At 40.5% G+C, this 15,957-nt stretch overlaps 1 protein-coding gene across 1 annotated transcript; it reads right to left on the bottom strand.

Annotated features, from left to right (window-relative positions):
• Window positions 1–1,743: 1,743 nt before the first annotated feature.
• LOC121933780 (vomeronasal type-2 receptor 26-like) lies at window positions 1,744–14,227 on the bottom strand. The gene is made up of 7 exons (XM_042473769.1): window positions 14,162–14,227; window positions 11,036–11,139; window positions 10,454–10,745; window positions 7,149–8,006; window positions 4,364–4,591; window positions 3,519–3,645; window positions 1,744–2,648 (listed from the first exon to the last, which is right to left on the bottom strand). Exons 1-7 carry the CDS (start codon window positions 14,225–14,227, stop codon window positions 1,744–1,746), a joined length of 2,580 nt encoding a protein of 859 aa, XP_042329703.1.
• Between the last annotated feature and the right edge of the window lie 1,730 nt (window positions 14,228–15,957).

Below are 15,957 nucleotides of genomic sequence, written 5' to 3'. Positions count from 1 at the left end.
ATTGAAAGCATGTGGGGGTATTTTTTGAAACACCCTCCAGATTTCTCAGTGGACATTTTTGAAATCTGAACAATCATTGTGCATATATTTTGGGTTCAGCTTCCTATGTGACATTATGTGTTTCTGGGTAGTTAGAAAACATAGCTTCTTTTACTTGTTAAGCAGCACTGCCATGGCATCATTTCATGAACCCAAAGCTCCAATAGCTATAATTTGTATCTTGGTGATGGTCCAGTGGTTTAAGTTTTGTCACCACAGATCTCCAAGACTCATGTCCAGAGCTGGAAGCCTGGCAACTCAGCTATCCACTCCCAATACATTATATTGTTCTCACGTTGCATTTGTCTTGTTCGCAGAGACCCTGCAGCAACCCTGTTAAGTCTACACACTCAAAGTACTTTGAAGTGACATTGGCAGAACTGGCCACACATGTCACCCTGGGGAACACATTGTTTTTCTGCTTCCCAGCATACTTCAATCAACCAGCCAATCCTCCTTATTGTTTGCCTATCAATCTAATGCTTATCAATCTAATGACCACCATGCACTCTGATTGGATGCAGAGGCATCCAATCCCCTCTCCCCCTTTGAAGTGCCAGTGAGGGAGGAGAGAATTTTAAATGTACACACATATGCATGCAGACCCATGATGGAGGAAGAATAACACAAAGTGGCTTTTATTTTTCACAATGTCCAGGAGTGAAATCAGCAGTGAGGGGTTAGATCAGGATACCTCCTCCTTTTCCTTCCCCCTGTCTGAGTGTTGCAGTTCTGTTGCAGTACTATTTGTATTCTTCTCTCCCACAATTGATTGGAGGACTACCAACTATTGCATAAATGTCACTAGTTTATTATTTCAAATGAGCCATATTGATTCATTGGATATTGGGCTGAAGGTTCAGACACACCATTTTCAGTGGTGAGAATCATGACCATAGGCAGACTTCTTTAGACATATCTTGCTCAGGGAATCTTCACATGAGTTGATATCACAAGAGTAATTTTGAAGACAGTTAATTAGAAAGAGCCTCTCCAAGTATTTCCACAGTAAAATAGATGGGGATACAGATCTTACTTTCCCGATATTCAAACCTTAATTCAGTGTGCCAAATTTGTTTTTCAACTCAGACAGTTGGAATAGCTCTGGTGAAGCTACAGTGAGCGTAACTCTTACAAAAAAATCTAATTGTGTACACATACTCACAGACACAACCATGTACACTGGCCTTGAATATACAGTATAACCCAGGTCAAGAATTTACTTTTTCTCATGACTTAAAGTAAACAGCCCTGTAGTGGAGATTGAAAAAGGAAAGATCTCCACAGCTACCACATTTCTGTTGGAGCTCAAGTACAACATGTTGAGGAAAGGAAGATAAACCACTCCAAAGAAAGGAACTTGCTGAAAGTAATGAACTAGTTTGAAATTTTCAGGCAATCATTTATTTTATTTTATTTTTAAAAAATCAAACAATTCAGCAAAACTCTCATAATTTCCCTTATCCGGGAGAAATTGTTTGAATTTTTTATTCATGCACATGAGAATGAAATGATCAAAGAGTCACATTCTTAATTTGAGAGTATCCTCAGAGGAAAACAGTAGAAAGGAACATTTTTTAAAAATAAAGATGCCATTTAAGTAGAGCTGCTAGACTGAGTGTTAGAGTAGAAAATTAAATGCATATTCACTTTTCAAAATGAAATGTTCAGCTAAGGAGAAATTGGAAAGTACAGGAGGCATATTTAATACTTCTGGCTTCTCATTATCTGATCCCTATTATTTTGCTCTGGCTTCAAGATAATGATAAAACATTTGGGGAAAAAGATACAGCCCAGCAGCCCAGCACTGGAAGCTAAGATAGAAAAGATTTCTGCCATGACCATGTATTTTCCCTTGGTGCTTTGATATGTTGGAATGAAGGAGAACCAGACACTACAAAAAACCAACATGCTGAAAGTAATAAATTTAGCTTCATTGAAACTGTCAGGTAGCTTTCTGGCAAGAAAGGCCACTGTGAAACTAACTGTAGCTAGGAAGCCCATGTAACCCAGGACACAATAGAACATGACCACAGATCCCTCATTGCATTCCAGCACAACCTCTTCAGTTACCGAGTGCATGTCCACATCTGGGAAAGGTGGGGAACTTGCCAGCCACATAGTACAGATTGCTGTTTGGATTAGGGAGCAACAAAGGGCAATGGAGTTGGTGAGTCTTTTCCCCATCCACTTCCTAATCCCACTTCCTGGTTTGGTGGCCATGAAAGCCAGGACCACAGTGATAGTTTTTGCCAGCACACAAGACACAGACACTGAGTAGCTGATACTAAAAGCAGTTTGTCGGAGGAGACATGTCATTTTCTGGGGTTGGCCAATGAACAGTAAGGCACAAAGGAAGGAAAGGAGGAGAGAGAAAAGGAGAGTGTAGGTAAGGCCTCTGTTGTTGGCTTTGACAATAGGAGTGTTGTGATGTTTCAGAAATGTTCGTAGCACCAGGGCTGTGATCAGAGAAAAGAAAAGAGCCAAACAAGTTAAACTGAAACCCATTGGGTCTTCAAAAGACAAGAAGGTTATGGCCTTGGAAATACAGAAATCCCGATTCTTGCTTGGATACTCTCTTTCTGAGCACTTCTTACAGTCACTCAGATCTGAAAAAGAAATGATATGATCAGAGGCTCATATAGATGCTATAATTCTCATGAATGTACTCCCTGTATGAGGTTGTCCAGAGTTTAAGGTCTACACAGGAAAGGTGCGTCCCTCAGCCCCACCTATGGATATGATGATCATTCGTCATGGTTTGCCAGCCATACAAATTGTTGAATTCTTGACTCTTTTAATTGTTTTATGTAGGAGCTGAGAATTGTGCTTCATCATCTAGGTGTGAGAATTTTCAGATGGCTCATTTGCAAATGTGGGCATGGTGGGTCAGCAGTTAAGACACTGACTCTAATGACTGTAAGATTGGTAGGTCAGCAAGTTGTGGCAATCCTCAGGTGAAGCTATCATGTACGATTTGTTCAGAGGGGGTTTGGCATTGCCATGCTCTGAGGCTGGGAGCATGTGATTTGTCCCATGTCTCCCAGTGGGTTTCCATGGCTGAGCAGGGATTTGAACCCTAGTTTCCAGTGTGGTGTCGAGATTAGTAAAGGTGAAGACCAGGGTTCAATTCTCTATGCAGCCATGCAATCCCTTGGGCAGCTCACATACTCTCAGCCTCAGGGAACGGCAAACGCAAAACTCCTCTGATGTTCTCAACACTCCTTACCAACAAAACCAGTGATGAGTTGGTCTTAGAATTGCATCCTCATCTGCAAACCTCATACTGTACCTCATATTGCTTATTTTCCAAAATGCTTTGTAAAAGTAAAAATCCCAGGAAAGAGGAGGAACCAGGTCCCCTATGTCTCATGCACCTCTTGAGTAATCCTCACCCCCCTCTCAAGGGATCCTACCCAACAGCTTGAGAACCACTGCCCTGCTCTTTCTTGCCACCTGGCATATACATTGTCTTTTACCTTTCTGCTCTGAAATCTTCCCTTCTGGACATGGGACACAATCGTAGCAGCAAAATGGTTCCCCCTCCTTCACTTGCTTGCTTGAACCAGGAAGGCAACTCTCAGTGCAGACAGAAAGGGGTTGTGCCTAAACCACAAATGTAATTGGAGAATTATAATATTCATATAATGTCCCTGGGGTTGCTTATATTCTAGGATTTTTAAATAGTTAACAAAGGGACACTACTTTTCAACCAAGGATGAAGTGGATTTATAACCCAGACTGTTGCTACATTGCACCGTTAACACAACCAATCACAGGAATCCTAGTTTTCACTGGCATCATGTTTTTGGGTTTAAATTTTTGGAGTGATCTTTTGATCTCTGCACTTCATGAATGACAGTAAATGCAGGCATGATAAATGACATGGTCATTAAAAGATTAAAATGACAGGTCTTTGCAAGAAAGCTGAAAGATTGGAGGGTATGATACTTTATGCAGATAGCAAGTCTGAGCAAAAGACCAGTGAAAATGATTTGTCAAAAGGATGAATAAGAGTGCAGAAAGGTAATGAAAAAATGCATAAAGGGGCAGATTTAAAGGATTTTATCCCACCTCAGTCTGATACAGGCTGATTGAATGCTTGGGTAAAGAAGGAAAAATGTAGCTTGGTGTGGAGAGAAGACAGGCAGGTTAGAATTTGGCGAGATTTATGTAGTTCCACATTGCCACTATCACATGTAGAAAAAGAGTATTTTAACTAATAGGGAATTAAAACTTGGGAAGAAAATGGGAATTATTACTCAATAATTTTACAAAGAATTGCATGACAGGTCTTCCCAAAGTGTCAACCAGTGCATCCTACCTGATTAAACCACCTGTTCCATGTTATAACATTTTCATTGAGGGTTAATATCTTGTCTGAAGAAGCCTGGGGATCAACACTTCCAATTTTAATACGATGAAAAGAATGATTTTTGGCAAAAATCCAGTTAATCACATCCAATCCAGCTACTAACTCTCCATTATGGTTAAAGAAAACCTCATCCCCCACACTGTTGTTAAATGATACACCTTTTAGCAAGTGATGGAGCTGGTTGAAAAGGGGAAGCATATATTTAGAAGTGGTTGCAGTCAGATATTTCATAGTAAGTTGTCCAAAGGACTGTTTTGGGATTAAATTGTACACATATTGTATTGTGAGTTCATGAACCACAAAGGGAAGTCTCATATTCTGGGAGTGTTTTCCAGATAGAAATATAATTTTGTAATATTTAAGGACTATATGCATATCAGGAATCCTCTGACGCTGTTAATAGCATGTTTGGACAGATAGGATCCAGTTAATCACAGCAACAAAAGGGTTTTCTTTTTTGTAAGCAGGAATTTTGTGGGATTCAAAGAGCCAAGTGATACAAATCAGCCTGGAATAACAAATACAGTGGGCCCTTGATATCCACTGGGGTTTAATTCCAGAACCCCCTGATGATATTAAAATATTTGTATGTTGAAGTCCTGTTATATGCATTGGAATAGTACAATGGCAGCCTTGATACCAAATGGGAAAATTAAGGCTTGCTTTTTGAATTTTTTGGGTGGCAGGGATTTTCAAGCTCTGGATGGTGGAATCCATGTATATGGAAGGCCAACCGTACTATAAGTACAGGAAAAAAGAACAGGTGAAGTTTGTCACTAGAATCTTTGGCTTTTTGGGAGGATCAGTGTTTGATCCTATTCTAAGGGGCCATTCGACTACACTTTACCCCAGATCAAAAATCGATTCTTTCACGTGAAGTTCATATTGGCCCCGAATCTCTTACAAGCGAATCAGAGGCTTGCACAAGCATTTCGTGGCAAATGCCCCTTAGTGTGGGTCATTTGCAATCAGGGCAAAAGCCATCTCTTTTCAAAAAACCCAGGTTCTGCTGAATATGAACTTGTCCCCGATCATGATCGGGGCCAGTTCAGGGGAGGGATTTAGGTCAGAGGGATGGCAGTGGGCAGAGCATTCCCTCCCCTTCATTGGGTGAAGAAGGAGGAGAAGGAGAAAGGAGCCAGAGGAAGGATGCAAAAAAGGGGAATCTGACAGGAGTCAAAAAGAGGGAATTGGGGTGACTGATGGGATCAATTCAGGGCAGATCAGAGGGCCAGAGCAAGCCAAGCCTCTGCTCTCCAGCAGGGAACTTTCTCTTTTGATTTTGATTTTTTAAAAATTATTTTTGGCCAAAAATGCACATGTTTTTTGCTTCAGGTAGATATATATTAGATAGAATGTGACTAGCTGCTGCTTGTTCCCTTTCCCTTTCATTTCTTCACTTCCAGCAAAGGGGAAATGCTGCAAAGGGCACTTTGCATGACCTTTTCCCCTTTGCAAATGAATGCTACAATGCGAATGTTACAACGTTTCTTTTTCCAATTTGGCAAATTGGCAAATTGATACACAGAATGCTTTTGCTACTGTCTCTAAGAAATTTAGGGGTAGCCTAGGAAAAGCAAAGAATGCATGGTGTCACATCCTTTTCTGGCATTCCGAGGTGAGGAATATATTGTTGTTGTTGTTGTTGTTATTATTATTGTTGTTGTTGTTGCATGTGTATGAGGCATTCTGGGGTGGCAAGGAGGGGGGATACAGGATGCAGAGATGGCATTAGCTTGCATTTTGGGGTTGAAAATGGGGCCAAGGGCAGATCATAACCTGCACTGACCCAAATACCTGCAACAAATACACACACACACACAGGAGGTTTTTTTTAAAAAAATTGACAAAATCTGTGCATTCTGGCACCTGGTTCTTTAAAAAAAAAGGAGGGGGAAGAACACTTCCGATGCCCCAATGAGTGCTGTAAACGTCACCTATGACGATCGCGGAAATGAAATTTGATTGACAGCCAGCCGCCTTCATTTTAAGCCCGATTTCTCCAAGAGAGCATTCGGGTTAAAATACCCCTGAATTGGTAGTCAGAACTTGCTTCCGGAGGGATTCGGGGAGGAGAAAATCGAAGCTTCCCAGTTCCTTCCAGCGCAAATAGCTCAGTGTGAATAGGCCCCAAGTGAGCATCAGACTCAAAGGTTTCAACTAAATGGGAATTAAAAGCAAAAGAAAAATCAAAGTGAATGAAATATTCACCTTGTCTGAACTGGGCACCCTCCTAGGCTAACCTAGAAAGAACAGGTACAATGCCAAACAGTCTGATGCTCATCAATGTAGCCAAAACAGGCCTCATTGCCAATGTGGCATGCATATAGCTAGCTGCAGGAGATTGTGATGTATATTTACTTTTCTCTGAGCATATTCTTTCAAAAGTTCTGTTTCATGATCCTTCACTTGCAAGTACAGAACTTAAAAAGAATGATGGCTAAGAATGAGATCCCTTGATTTTTGTATTGTCTGCCTTTTAAACTTTTGAATTAGATCCACAATATAGGATATCAGTTTAGTACACTGGTTATGACTCAGTGTGCTTTTGAAGACTAGTAAATCTATTGATCCACCTTCCCTTGAACTGATCCAGCATTTAAACTTCCTCAAAGAACACGCACACACACATGTACGTAAAGCTCTTTTGGGGTGACAATTCAGCACATATATGACTAACAGGATGATATCCAATATGTAAAACTCTTTCAGATTATCAGGTTAAGCTATTTACCTGCCACAGATGTTGATTCCAAGGCTTATCTCTTTCAGTATCTGCCTTTGTTCGATGTTTCAATCTAATTGAGGACTGGGAACATACAGCATGGGCCAAAGCATAGACGGCATTGTAAACACTATAGCTATGCCCAGTCATCCTTGTTTCAAAAACAGCACCATTAATGCTGTTTAGCTTCTCTTCACCTGTGCAAATATTCCCATAGTCTTTTTCTTCGTTATTTGGGAATATACATTCAAAGGTCTGCTGCCAAAAATTCCTCAGAAAGCCATCTGTTTTTGTGTCAAAAGGTTTTCTGAGCTCAATAAATGAAGTGAATCCTGGTAGATGATTGGAGTGAAGCATGAAAGACAAAGCTCCATGGATTAGGTCAGTATCCCAGGTACGTTGAAATGCTAGTGATGTGAACTCCATCTGGGTTGTCATTATCCAGACTTTACCTTTTACTTTACTTGTCCCATCTTCTAGTTGCGACACGTATTCCAAGAACCTCAACATCACCACAGAATAAGATTCTCCATAGAGCACAATTACATTGGCCCTGCTGCCCATTATTATAGCTTTCACTTTTGACCCCAGTTCAAAACACTCAGAAATCATTCCTTCAGTATTACATTTGGGAATTCTTTCTATGACAGCAAAGCACACACCATTCTTGGAAAACAGTGGAACAATATTTTGTAGAAATCTTTCTCCATTGTCATTTTCCATAACAAGAAGCCCAATCCATGTCCAGCCGAAATGCAGAAGCAAAGCGAGAATCCCTCTTTCCTGAAGGCCTTCCTGAGGGACCATCTGATAGAAAAAGAGGCCTGGAGTTTTAGTATTCATCACCGTTGCAGCACCATATATGAGCTAATCAGAAATGAGAGAAAGACAGATAATGATATAAGCCATTAGTTAAGAAGTACAGTACTCTCTTCTGATGTGACTCTTGAAACCCAATGGAAACATTATTCACTTAGGTTGCAATGGCTGGCAAAATGGAATCCCTTCTCCTCACGCAGCTGAACTCTGGAAAAGTAGGTTGCAGTGAAGAGTTATGATTGTGGAAATAGCATCACAATCATGACTAAGTAGTGTTTGTGAATATGGAAAATTAAGGATGAGTAAATCTAGGTAACTGTTTTGTATTCCTGATTGCTATTTAGGTGATGAGTGCACCTGATGGAATAAAAGCACATTTATTTTTAAAATGGATTTTACTGCACTTGCTCATGGCCAAGTGAATGCGTCCCGTAAACAGCCCAGATTCTAGCCGGGCTTATCCTGAGCCTTTTCAAGAATGGGAAAATTGTGTTCTTGAAAAGCCGCAGAATAAGCTCGGCTGGTGTCTAGGCTGCATTATGGGATGCATTCTCCTGGCCATAAGTGAGGTGAAAAAAAAACCCTATTTTTTCCTGTTGAGGATAAGGCATGTGAACAGAGAGTGTGCTATTCCCAATAGTCACACTTGTGACATTATTACCACAGTCACAATTGTTCACCACAAGGTACATTACTTGGTATCATCTGTAGGAGAAGGAGGTCCCTTCTGCTGCCCATCAACACATAGGTAAAGGATGTTTTCATCATATTTTGGTGGGGGCCAGCCTGGGTTATGTAGTTGATACAGAATGCTGGCCAGTAATAAGAAATGGCATTTATATAGCAGTGCCTGTGTCATAACAATTTCATTAGGAATCCTCCCTGCCATAAATTAAATCCTTGGGTCCATACTATGATAAAGCATTATAGCCAGCATGACATAGTGGTTTGAGCATTGGACTATGACTCTGGAGACCATGGTTTGAATCCTGGCTCATCCATATAAACCCACTGGGTGACCTTGAACAAATCTTACTTTCTCAGACTCAGAGGATGGCAATGACAAACCCTTTCTGAGGAAACCTGCCAAGAAAAACCCACAATAGACTCCCCTTAGGGTCACCATAAGTCAAAAATGACTTGACAGCACACTTCAACAACAACAATAAATCTTTGGCGCGTTACAAACTGGCCAAAAGTGGTGGTCTCGCGCCGCTGCCAGTTGCTGCGTCCGGGAACCGCAGCAGCCAAACCGTGCAGTTCCCGGGCGCAACAACAAAGAAGCGCCAAAATGGTGCTTCTTCCCCGGGCCACTTCCGGTCTGCGACATCCGGACCCTGTGCGTCCACGACATCAAAATGGCGGTGCCCATCCATATGCGGCGGTGCCATTTTGATGCACTCATTACGCATGAGGGGCAAGGCGTGTCAGGAAGAGCCGCCCCTCACGCGTAATTATGGTGCGATGACAGTGCCTCATGGGCCCGTCTGTAATGCGCCATTGTTTGTCTGTTTTAGGACTGGTAGGTATTTGAGCATAGGACCACAGAACTAATCTCCCATGCAAGCAAAACCATGCTCAAAATTCTGCAACATAGACTCCAACCATAAACAGAGAGAGAAATTCTAGAGGTCCATGCGGAGTTCAGGAGAGGAAGAGGCACTAGGGATCACATTGCAAACATATGAGGGTTAACAGAGTGCAACAGGGAACTCCAAAGGAAAATCAGCATGTTCTTAAAGGAAAGCCTTTAACTGCATAGACATGAAAGGCTGTAGAAGTGCATAGATAAGAATGGCTATGCCTTTATAAACATGGGAGTGCCAACACATCTGATAGTCCTGAGGAGAAATCTGTACTTAGCGTAAGAGGCCACTGTTAGAATAAAACACGGAGAAATGGAGTGGTTCCCAGTTGATAGGCCAACATAGGTTGGAAATAACTTGAGAGCACACAACCACAACAAGACATTATGGCTTGCCTAAGGTTACCCAAAAGATTTTCATGACTGAGATTTGAACCTTGGTCTTCAAGAGTCTTACTCCACTGATCAATCCACTACACCTTGCTTGTTCTTTTCATGCTTTTACTTTTACTTTATATGCCAAGGTTATAAAAGGTAACATTCATATATAAACACTCACATTCAATGTCCAAAAACCTTACTCCTTTAACTATGCATGAACATATACTTTATAGACATCACATTCAATAATGTTTTTTTTCCTGGAAGTGTAATTAACATAGATTAATATATATCCATAGCTATTTCCTCCCCACTCTCTCCATTTATATAATTATACTTTAAAAACACAACTGAGTTTTTAAAAGGCAATATATCACAATCTTGCAATTTACTAAGATTTCCTCTGTCATTTCAAAGCAATAGTATTAAAATTGTGATAGGAAACTAAAATTTCTACTGTTTCTAGAAACAGCCAAAAGTTGATAGGATATCATAACTACAGTGCTGAAAGAAAGCAGAGGTATCTTACCTGTGGAATCTTATAGATATCCAAGACAGTTGCGATATTCATGGATGTCTGGGACTGTAGTCCTCCAATGATGCCTATTAGTTTATTTTGGATGTCACACAGATAGTTGGGAATCAGTTTTTCCTTTCCTGATAGAAGCAGCATTGTGGCTTGATATGTCCTCCTGGCATCATCATAGCTATCATAAATGTTAAAGCCTAAGGTAAGATTCACCAAGATCCGAGGATTTTCATTGATCTCTTTTATTGCAAATGCCAAAGCAAGAATGTGCTGGTAATTCTTAGGCAGTACTCTAGAATTACAATAACATTTTGTATCAGAAAGATTTGCAACACTGAAACTTTATTGCTGCCATTGCAATCTGCCTCACCTACAACTACTATAACACACCACATAAGCACAGTCTTTCACACTACACAATGATAGTAGCTTGATACCATTTTAATTGTCATGACTCCAGACTATGAAACATTGAGATTTGTAGTTTATGCAGTAAACAATCCAATGTCTGCAGTGAACAATCCAATAAAGCATGAGCAGAACAAGAATGTGATTCTGTTCTAACATCCAGCTGATATTTACCTTGCCTGTTGAAAGCATGTACACAAAGTGACTGAAGGATCAATGTACATGCTTTCAGCATGCAAGGTAAACATCAGCTGGCTCCAGAATCCCTTACCATATATCTGCAAACAGTAAAACAGAGAAGAGGCAAAAGTAGATAAGCCTGCTTCATCAGCTACTCAAACATATTGTCCATAAAAATCGAAATCATAAGAAAAGTGGGGGACTGGGATAAGAAAAAAAATCATTTCTGGATAACTTTTGGAAGAAGCTTTCAAGAGGTCTGTGAAAGGTTCATGTATTTTTTGTCCTTACTTATACAAGGCTTATCTGACCTGGTTATTTCATTTAATATGTGCTTATTGTCAATTTTTAACAAAAAGTTTGTTGAAACATGTTGAACTGTCCCATCTTGCCCTACACCAAAACTATGGTGAGTGGATATCATGGTATAAAATGTCCCACAGCATGAGGAGGTGGACCTGTGAGTCAATAAATGTGATTTTTCCTCTCTCCTTTAACCCACGTTGGGCATTTCTCCAGAATAAAATTCTACGTTAGTAGAGGTTTTGTATTTGCTTTTGCCTTTATCAACCTGAAGTGCTGCATCCACCTTCCCACCTCCAGTTCTGTTGGTTTTGGAGAGAATTTGCTTTGTCTCAAAAAGAACGAGAACTCTTTTGATGTATCTCACTTTGGCTCAGGAAACGGACTGTTTCTGAATGTGATGAATATCCCTACAATGACTGAATATCCTGGTATGATGTATTCAGTATGAAAAAAACTACTGAATAAAGTATAGTTGTATGAGAGAAGAGGAAAAGTAGCACAAGATTTTGGACAGAAGATGTGCAGAGATTTAGAATAAAATACGGAGTAAATAAAACAACCTAGAAGAATATGCTAAAAAGAAGTAAAATTTTAAATTTTAAATATCTCATATAGGGTTTTTTTCCATGGATAACATGGAACTTCTTGTCTTGAACACTAACATTAATTATGTTAACATCTTCTACATCGTAAACCCATTAAGCCAGTGTTATGAAGCTGCAGGAGTAGAACTGGGTGATTCCAACCACAGAATACAAGTACATAAAATTAAGAAAAAAATCAAATCCTTACAGAATCTCCTCAGGCAATGGTGGTGGTGCCATTTCAGTCAAGGTGATGGGCTTGGATATGAAAGTACCATGTGAAACAACAGCACCAATGATGAGGTCTCCCCGCTGATGGTACCTTTCAGGTGGAGGATGTGGATGGCACACTCTGCATTCTAAAGAATGAGGCTTACTTACTGTGCGGGGAAAGAAAATCAGTAGCAAGTTCACTATAAACACCATCATGGGTAGAAATAAAACATTTCCCTGGAAATGGGCATATTTATTCATTTCATTTCCATGCTGCCTTTTTTGCCAGAAGGAACCCAAGGTAGCTCAAAGATAAAATTATTTAAAGATTGTATAATAAAAAGTTAAAAACTATTCAAATCAACTAGCTAAATGTAATATAAAATGACGTAAAAATATACAAAATTTTAAAAATTATCTTGACCCTGTACAAAGACCCCCTGACATGATCAGTTAAACACTTGGTTCAATAAAATGTCTTTCCTTGCTGTTGAATTGTATTTTTATTTATTCTGCCACATTGTCATTTGAGTCTCTGTGATGAGATTGCTTGAACTGAATAGCGTTCTTTCCAGATAGGCCTCAACCCCAGAGAACTCAAGATTATTTTTCTAGGGAATGCTACCTGCTACCCATCCCTCCAATTCTGAATAGTGTGGGGTATATTTGGAATATCATTTTTAGACTTTTGAGAAGAAGAAGGGTTAATTACAGCCTTATTAATAAGCTGGTAGGAAGGGAATTACTAACTCCAAGGTGGAAATTCCCTGTGGGAATGCTGGAAAAAACATGTTTGTAACACTAGAAGACAAGTTTTCTTTTCCTGTTAGATAATAAAAAATACCTGACCTTAGAATGGCTGACAGCAGGAAATGGACAGCAGGTATTTCAGAGGAACAGTGGAAATCTACAGTAAAATACAGCAGGTCTTTTCTCCCTATACAATACTTGGAGCAGTCCCCTGCTCCAGAATAACTGCACCTGATCAATAAATACCTCTTTGAAAACATTTCTTTGAAAATGTAACAAAATCATTTTCTGTAGACAAAGCACAACACTATAGTTTAAGAATAATTGTTGCATGACTTTGAGATGTCATTTTACTGTTGTGCCTGAAAGAAGTAAAATGATAAGCAACATGGATGGAGTCTTTGGCCTCAATCAGTTATGGAAGTTGTGCAGCTTTCTAGACATTTTGGACTGCAACTCACAGCAGCCACATTCAGCACAGCCAATTTTGAGAAATGCTGGGAACATCTGCAAAAATTCCATCCTTAGCCAAAATTCACTTTGTAGCCCCAACCAAAGGAAAGTCATAGACCTTATTATTGAATGCTAAGGCTTGGTACAGACAGGTGCCTTGCGCCGGCCTGCAGTCAATTTTAGGGCTCAGGAAAGCGGAGCATCAGAAAGGTCCTGAGCCCTACCGTGTTGTCTGGGCACCATCTTGGCACATGCCCATTCAGACAGCATGTGCGATGATGATGTGCCTCATGTGCCATGTCCAAATGGTGCGGTGCACAAGGAACATCACCCTGCTACTCCAGGGCACTAATGGCGCCACAGCACTGGTGGAAAAAGGAGCCATGTTTCATGGCTCCTTTTTCTGGGCACATCATTGCTGTGTTGTTTGGTTGGCGTGGCCATGATCTGGGGCAAAAAGGAGCGGCCTCTGTCCACCTCTTTCTTCTCATCTGTACAGTCCCTAAGTCAACATTTATGTACATTTCACAAACCAGTAGGTCTAGCTTATTTAGGACTAGAATATTTCTAGAATTGAACAATATAATCTGTTTTCTTTGGTAAAGAGAAGGGGCTTTGAAGTAGCCATACAAAAAATCCCAGATGCATGTGGGGTGTGTGACACTCCCTCTTATTGTTTACCTCACGTAGGGAGGGGCCTCTCTTTGCTTTGCAGCAGCACCACAGCAACCAAACTGCACAATACCTCTGCGCAGCAAAAAAGGAGCTCCCAGAAGTGGCTCCTTTTTTGCGGTGCAGTTGCACCACCGCAAACCACCAGAGGCAGCACGATGGCGTCGCAGGTGCGCTGTGCTGTTTGGATGCTGCACTGCTGCGACATCCTCGTCATTTATTATTTATTATTTGCTAGGGTTGCGGGGCGTGTGCACGCGCCCCCCCCAAGGCAACCCTAGCATGTCGCTATGATGCCGCAAAGAGCCCGTCTGTCCAGGGCCTAAAGTCACTTTACTTTTCTTATGACTTCCAATCTATTTGTGAAACTGCTCCATTCTTGTATAAATGCACTTTTACTATGCTGTAAAATACTATGACTGTTAGTAGCGTGGATATTTAATCAAGCTGCAGACAAGATTTTATTAAAATAATCACAGAACTTTATTTAGCAGATGTTTCAAACAATAGATACTTAATTATATGTGAGTAATACATTTGTTACTTCATATATTTGTGTTACTTGTTTCGCTTAGGAGTTTTACTTTCTTAATTTCAACTTTATTACAATGACAGTTTCTTTTACACCACTCTCTTCAGAGAATAAGAGTTACTGTTACCAAGGACCCTCACCCAGTCCTTCTTCTGGCTTACTTTCCTTGAAACTAATCAATAAACCTTCCACTATGGCTATTTATAAAGGTAAAGGTAAAGGTATTTCCCATTGACAAGGTTGTCAAGTCGTGTTCAACTATGAGCATTGCTCATCTCAGTTACTAAGCCAAAGAGCCAGCATTGTCAGAGACTACTCTGTGACCATGTGGCCAGCATTGAGGTGGTACCTATTTATCTACTTGCATTTGCATGCTTTCCAACTGTTAGGGTTGGCAGAAGTTGGGACTAGTGATGGGAGCTCACCCCCTTTTGTAGCACCTGGGCTTCAAACTACCAACCTGCTGAACTTGTAATCAACAGAATCAGTGTCTAAACCACTTGAGCCACTGCATTCCCATGGCTATCTATATCCCTCAGGATATTTCTTCTCTATTACCCTTACTTGGAATTCTTCACAAGTGAAAATTCTTCTCATCAGTTTTTTTTAAACATTCAAAACCATTTCAAAACCATTTTATGGATAGTTTCAAACGTTCTTTTCATCTGTGCCCGAGACTCTAGTATGAGGCCTCTTGATGTACCAAAATTCCTAAGTCTTTTGATGGAAACAAGCACTTATTTGACATGTGGAGCTTAGGAATGTGGGCTACAGAATCCAAAGAATGTGGGATATGTGGTGAAACACCTTCCAGATTTCTCCATGGACATTGTTGAAATCTAAACAATCACTATGTATATATTTGGAGTGGAGAGAAAGAGAGGGAGGGAGAATTAAAGGAAGGAAGGAAGGAAGGAAAGAAGGAAGGAGGGAGGGAGGACTTTAGTAGCATTGTCTCTAATGGCCATGTGACTGCATGCATGCGGTGCCATTGGGGACCTTTTACTGTCCTTTTCCTTTTCCTTATTGCATGATCACACAAAAGACTGTCAGAAGATGTTACACTTATCCCACCATTTTCCCATGAGTGAAGTGGAATTGTCCTGTCATTTTGCATTAACAGAAGTTTCCGTTATTCAAAAGTGACAGGACAATTCTACTTCATTGACAGGATAATAACAGGATAAGAGTGATGTGATAGTCATAGAATCATAAAACCAGAGAGTTGGAAGAAACAACAAGGGCCATCCAATCCAATCCCCTGCCATGAAGGAACTCAAAATCAAAGCATCCCTGGTAGAACCTCCAAAGAAGGAGACTCTACCACACTCCGAGGAAGTGTGTTCCACTGTCAAACTGCTCTCACTGCCTGAAAGTTCCTCCTAAGGTTTAGGTGGAATCTCTTT

This window comes from Sceloporus undulatus, chromosome 6 (assembly GCF_019175285.1).
Source record: "Sceloporus undulatus isolate JIND9_A2432 ecotype Alabama chromosome 6, SceUnd_v1.1, whole genome shotgun sequence".
NCBI classification, from domain to species: Eukaryota; Metazoa; Chordata; class Lepidosauria; order Squamata; family Phrynosomatidae; genus Sceloporus; species Sceloporus undulatus.
The sequence above is the reverse complement of the archived record's forward strand: the minus strand, read 5'-3'. Positions and strand labels throughout refer to the sequence as shown.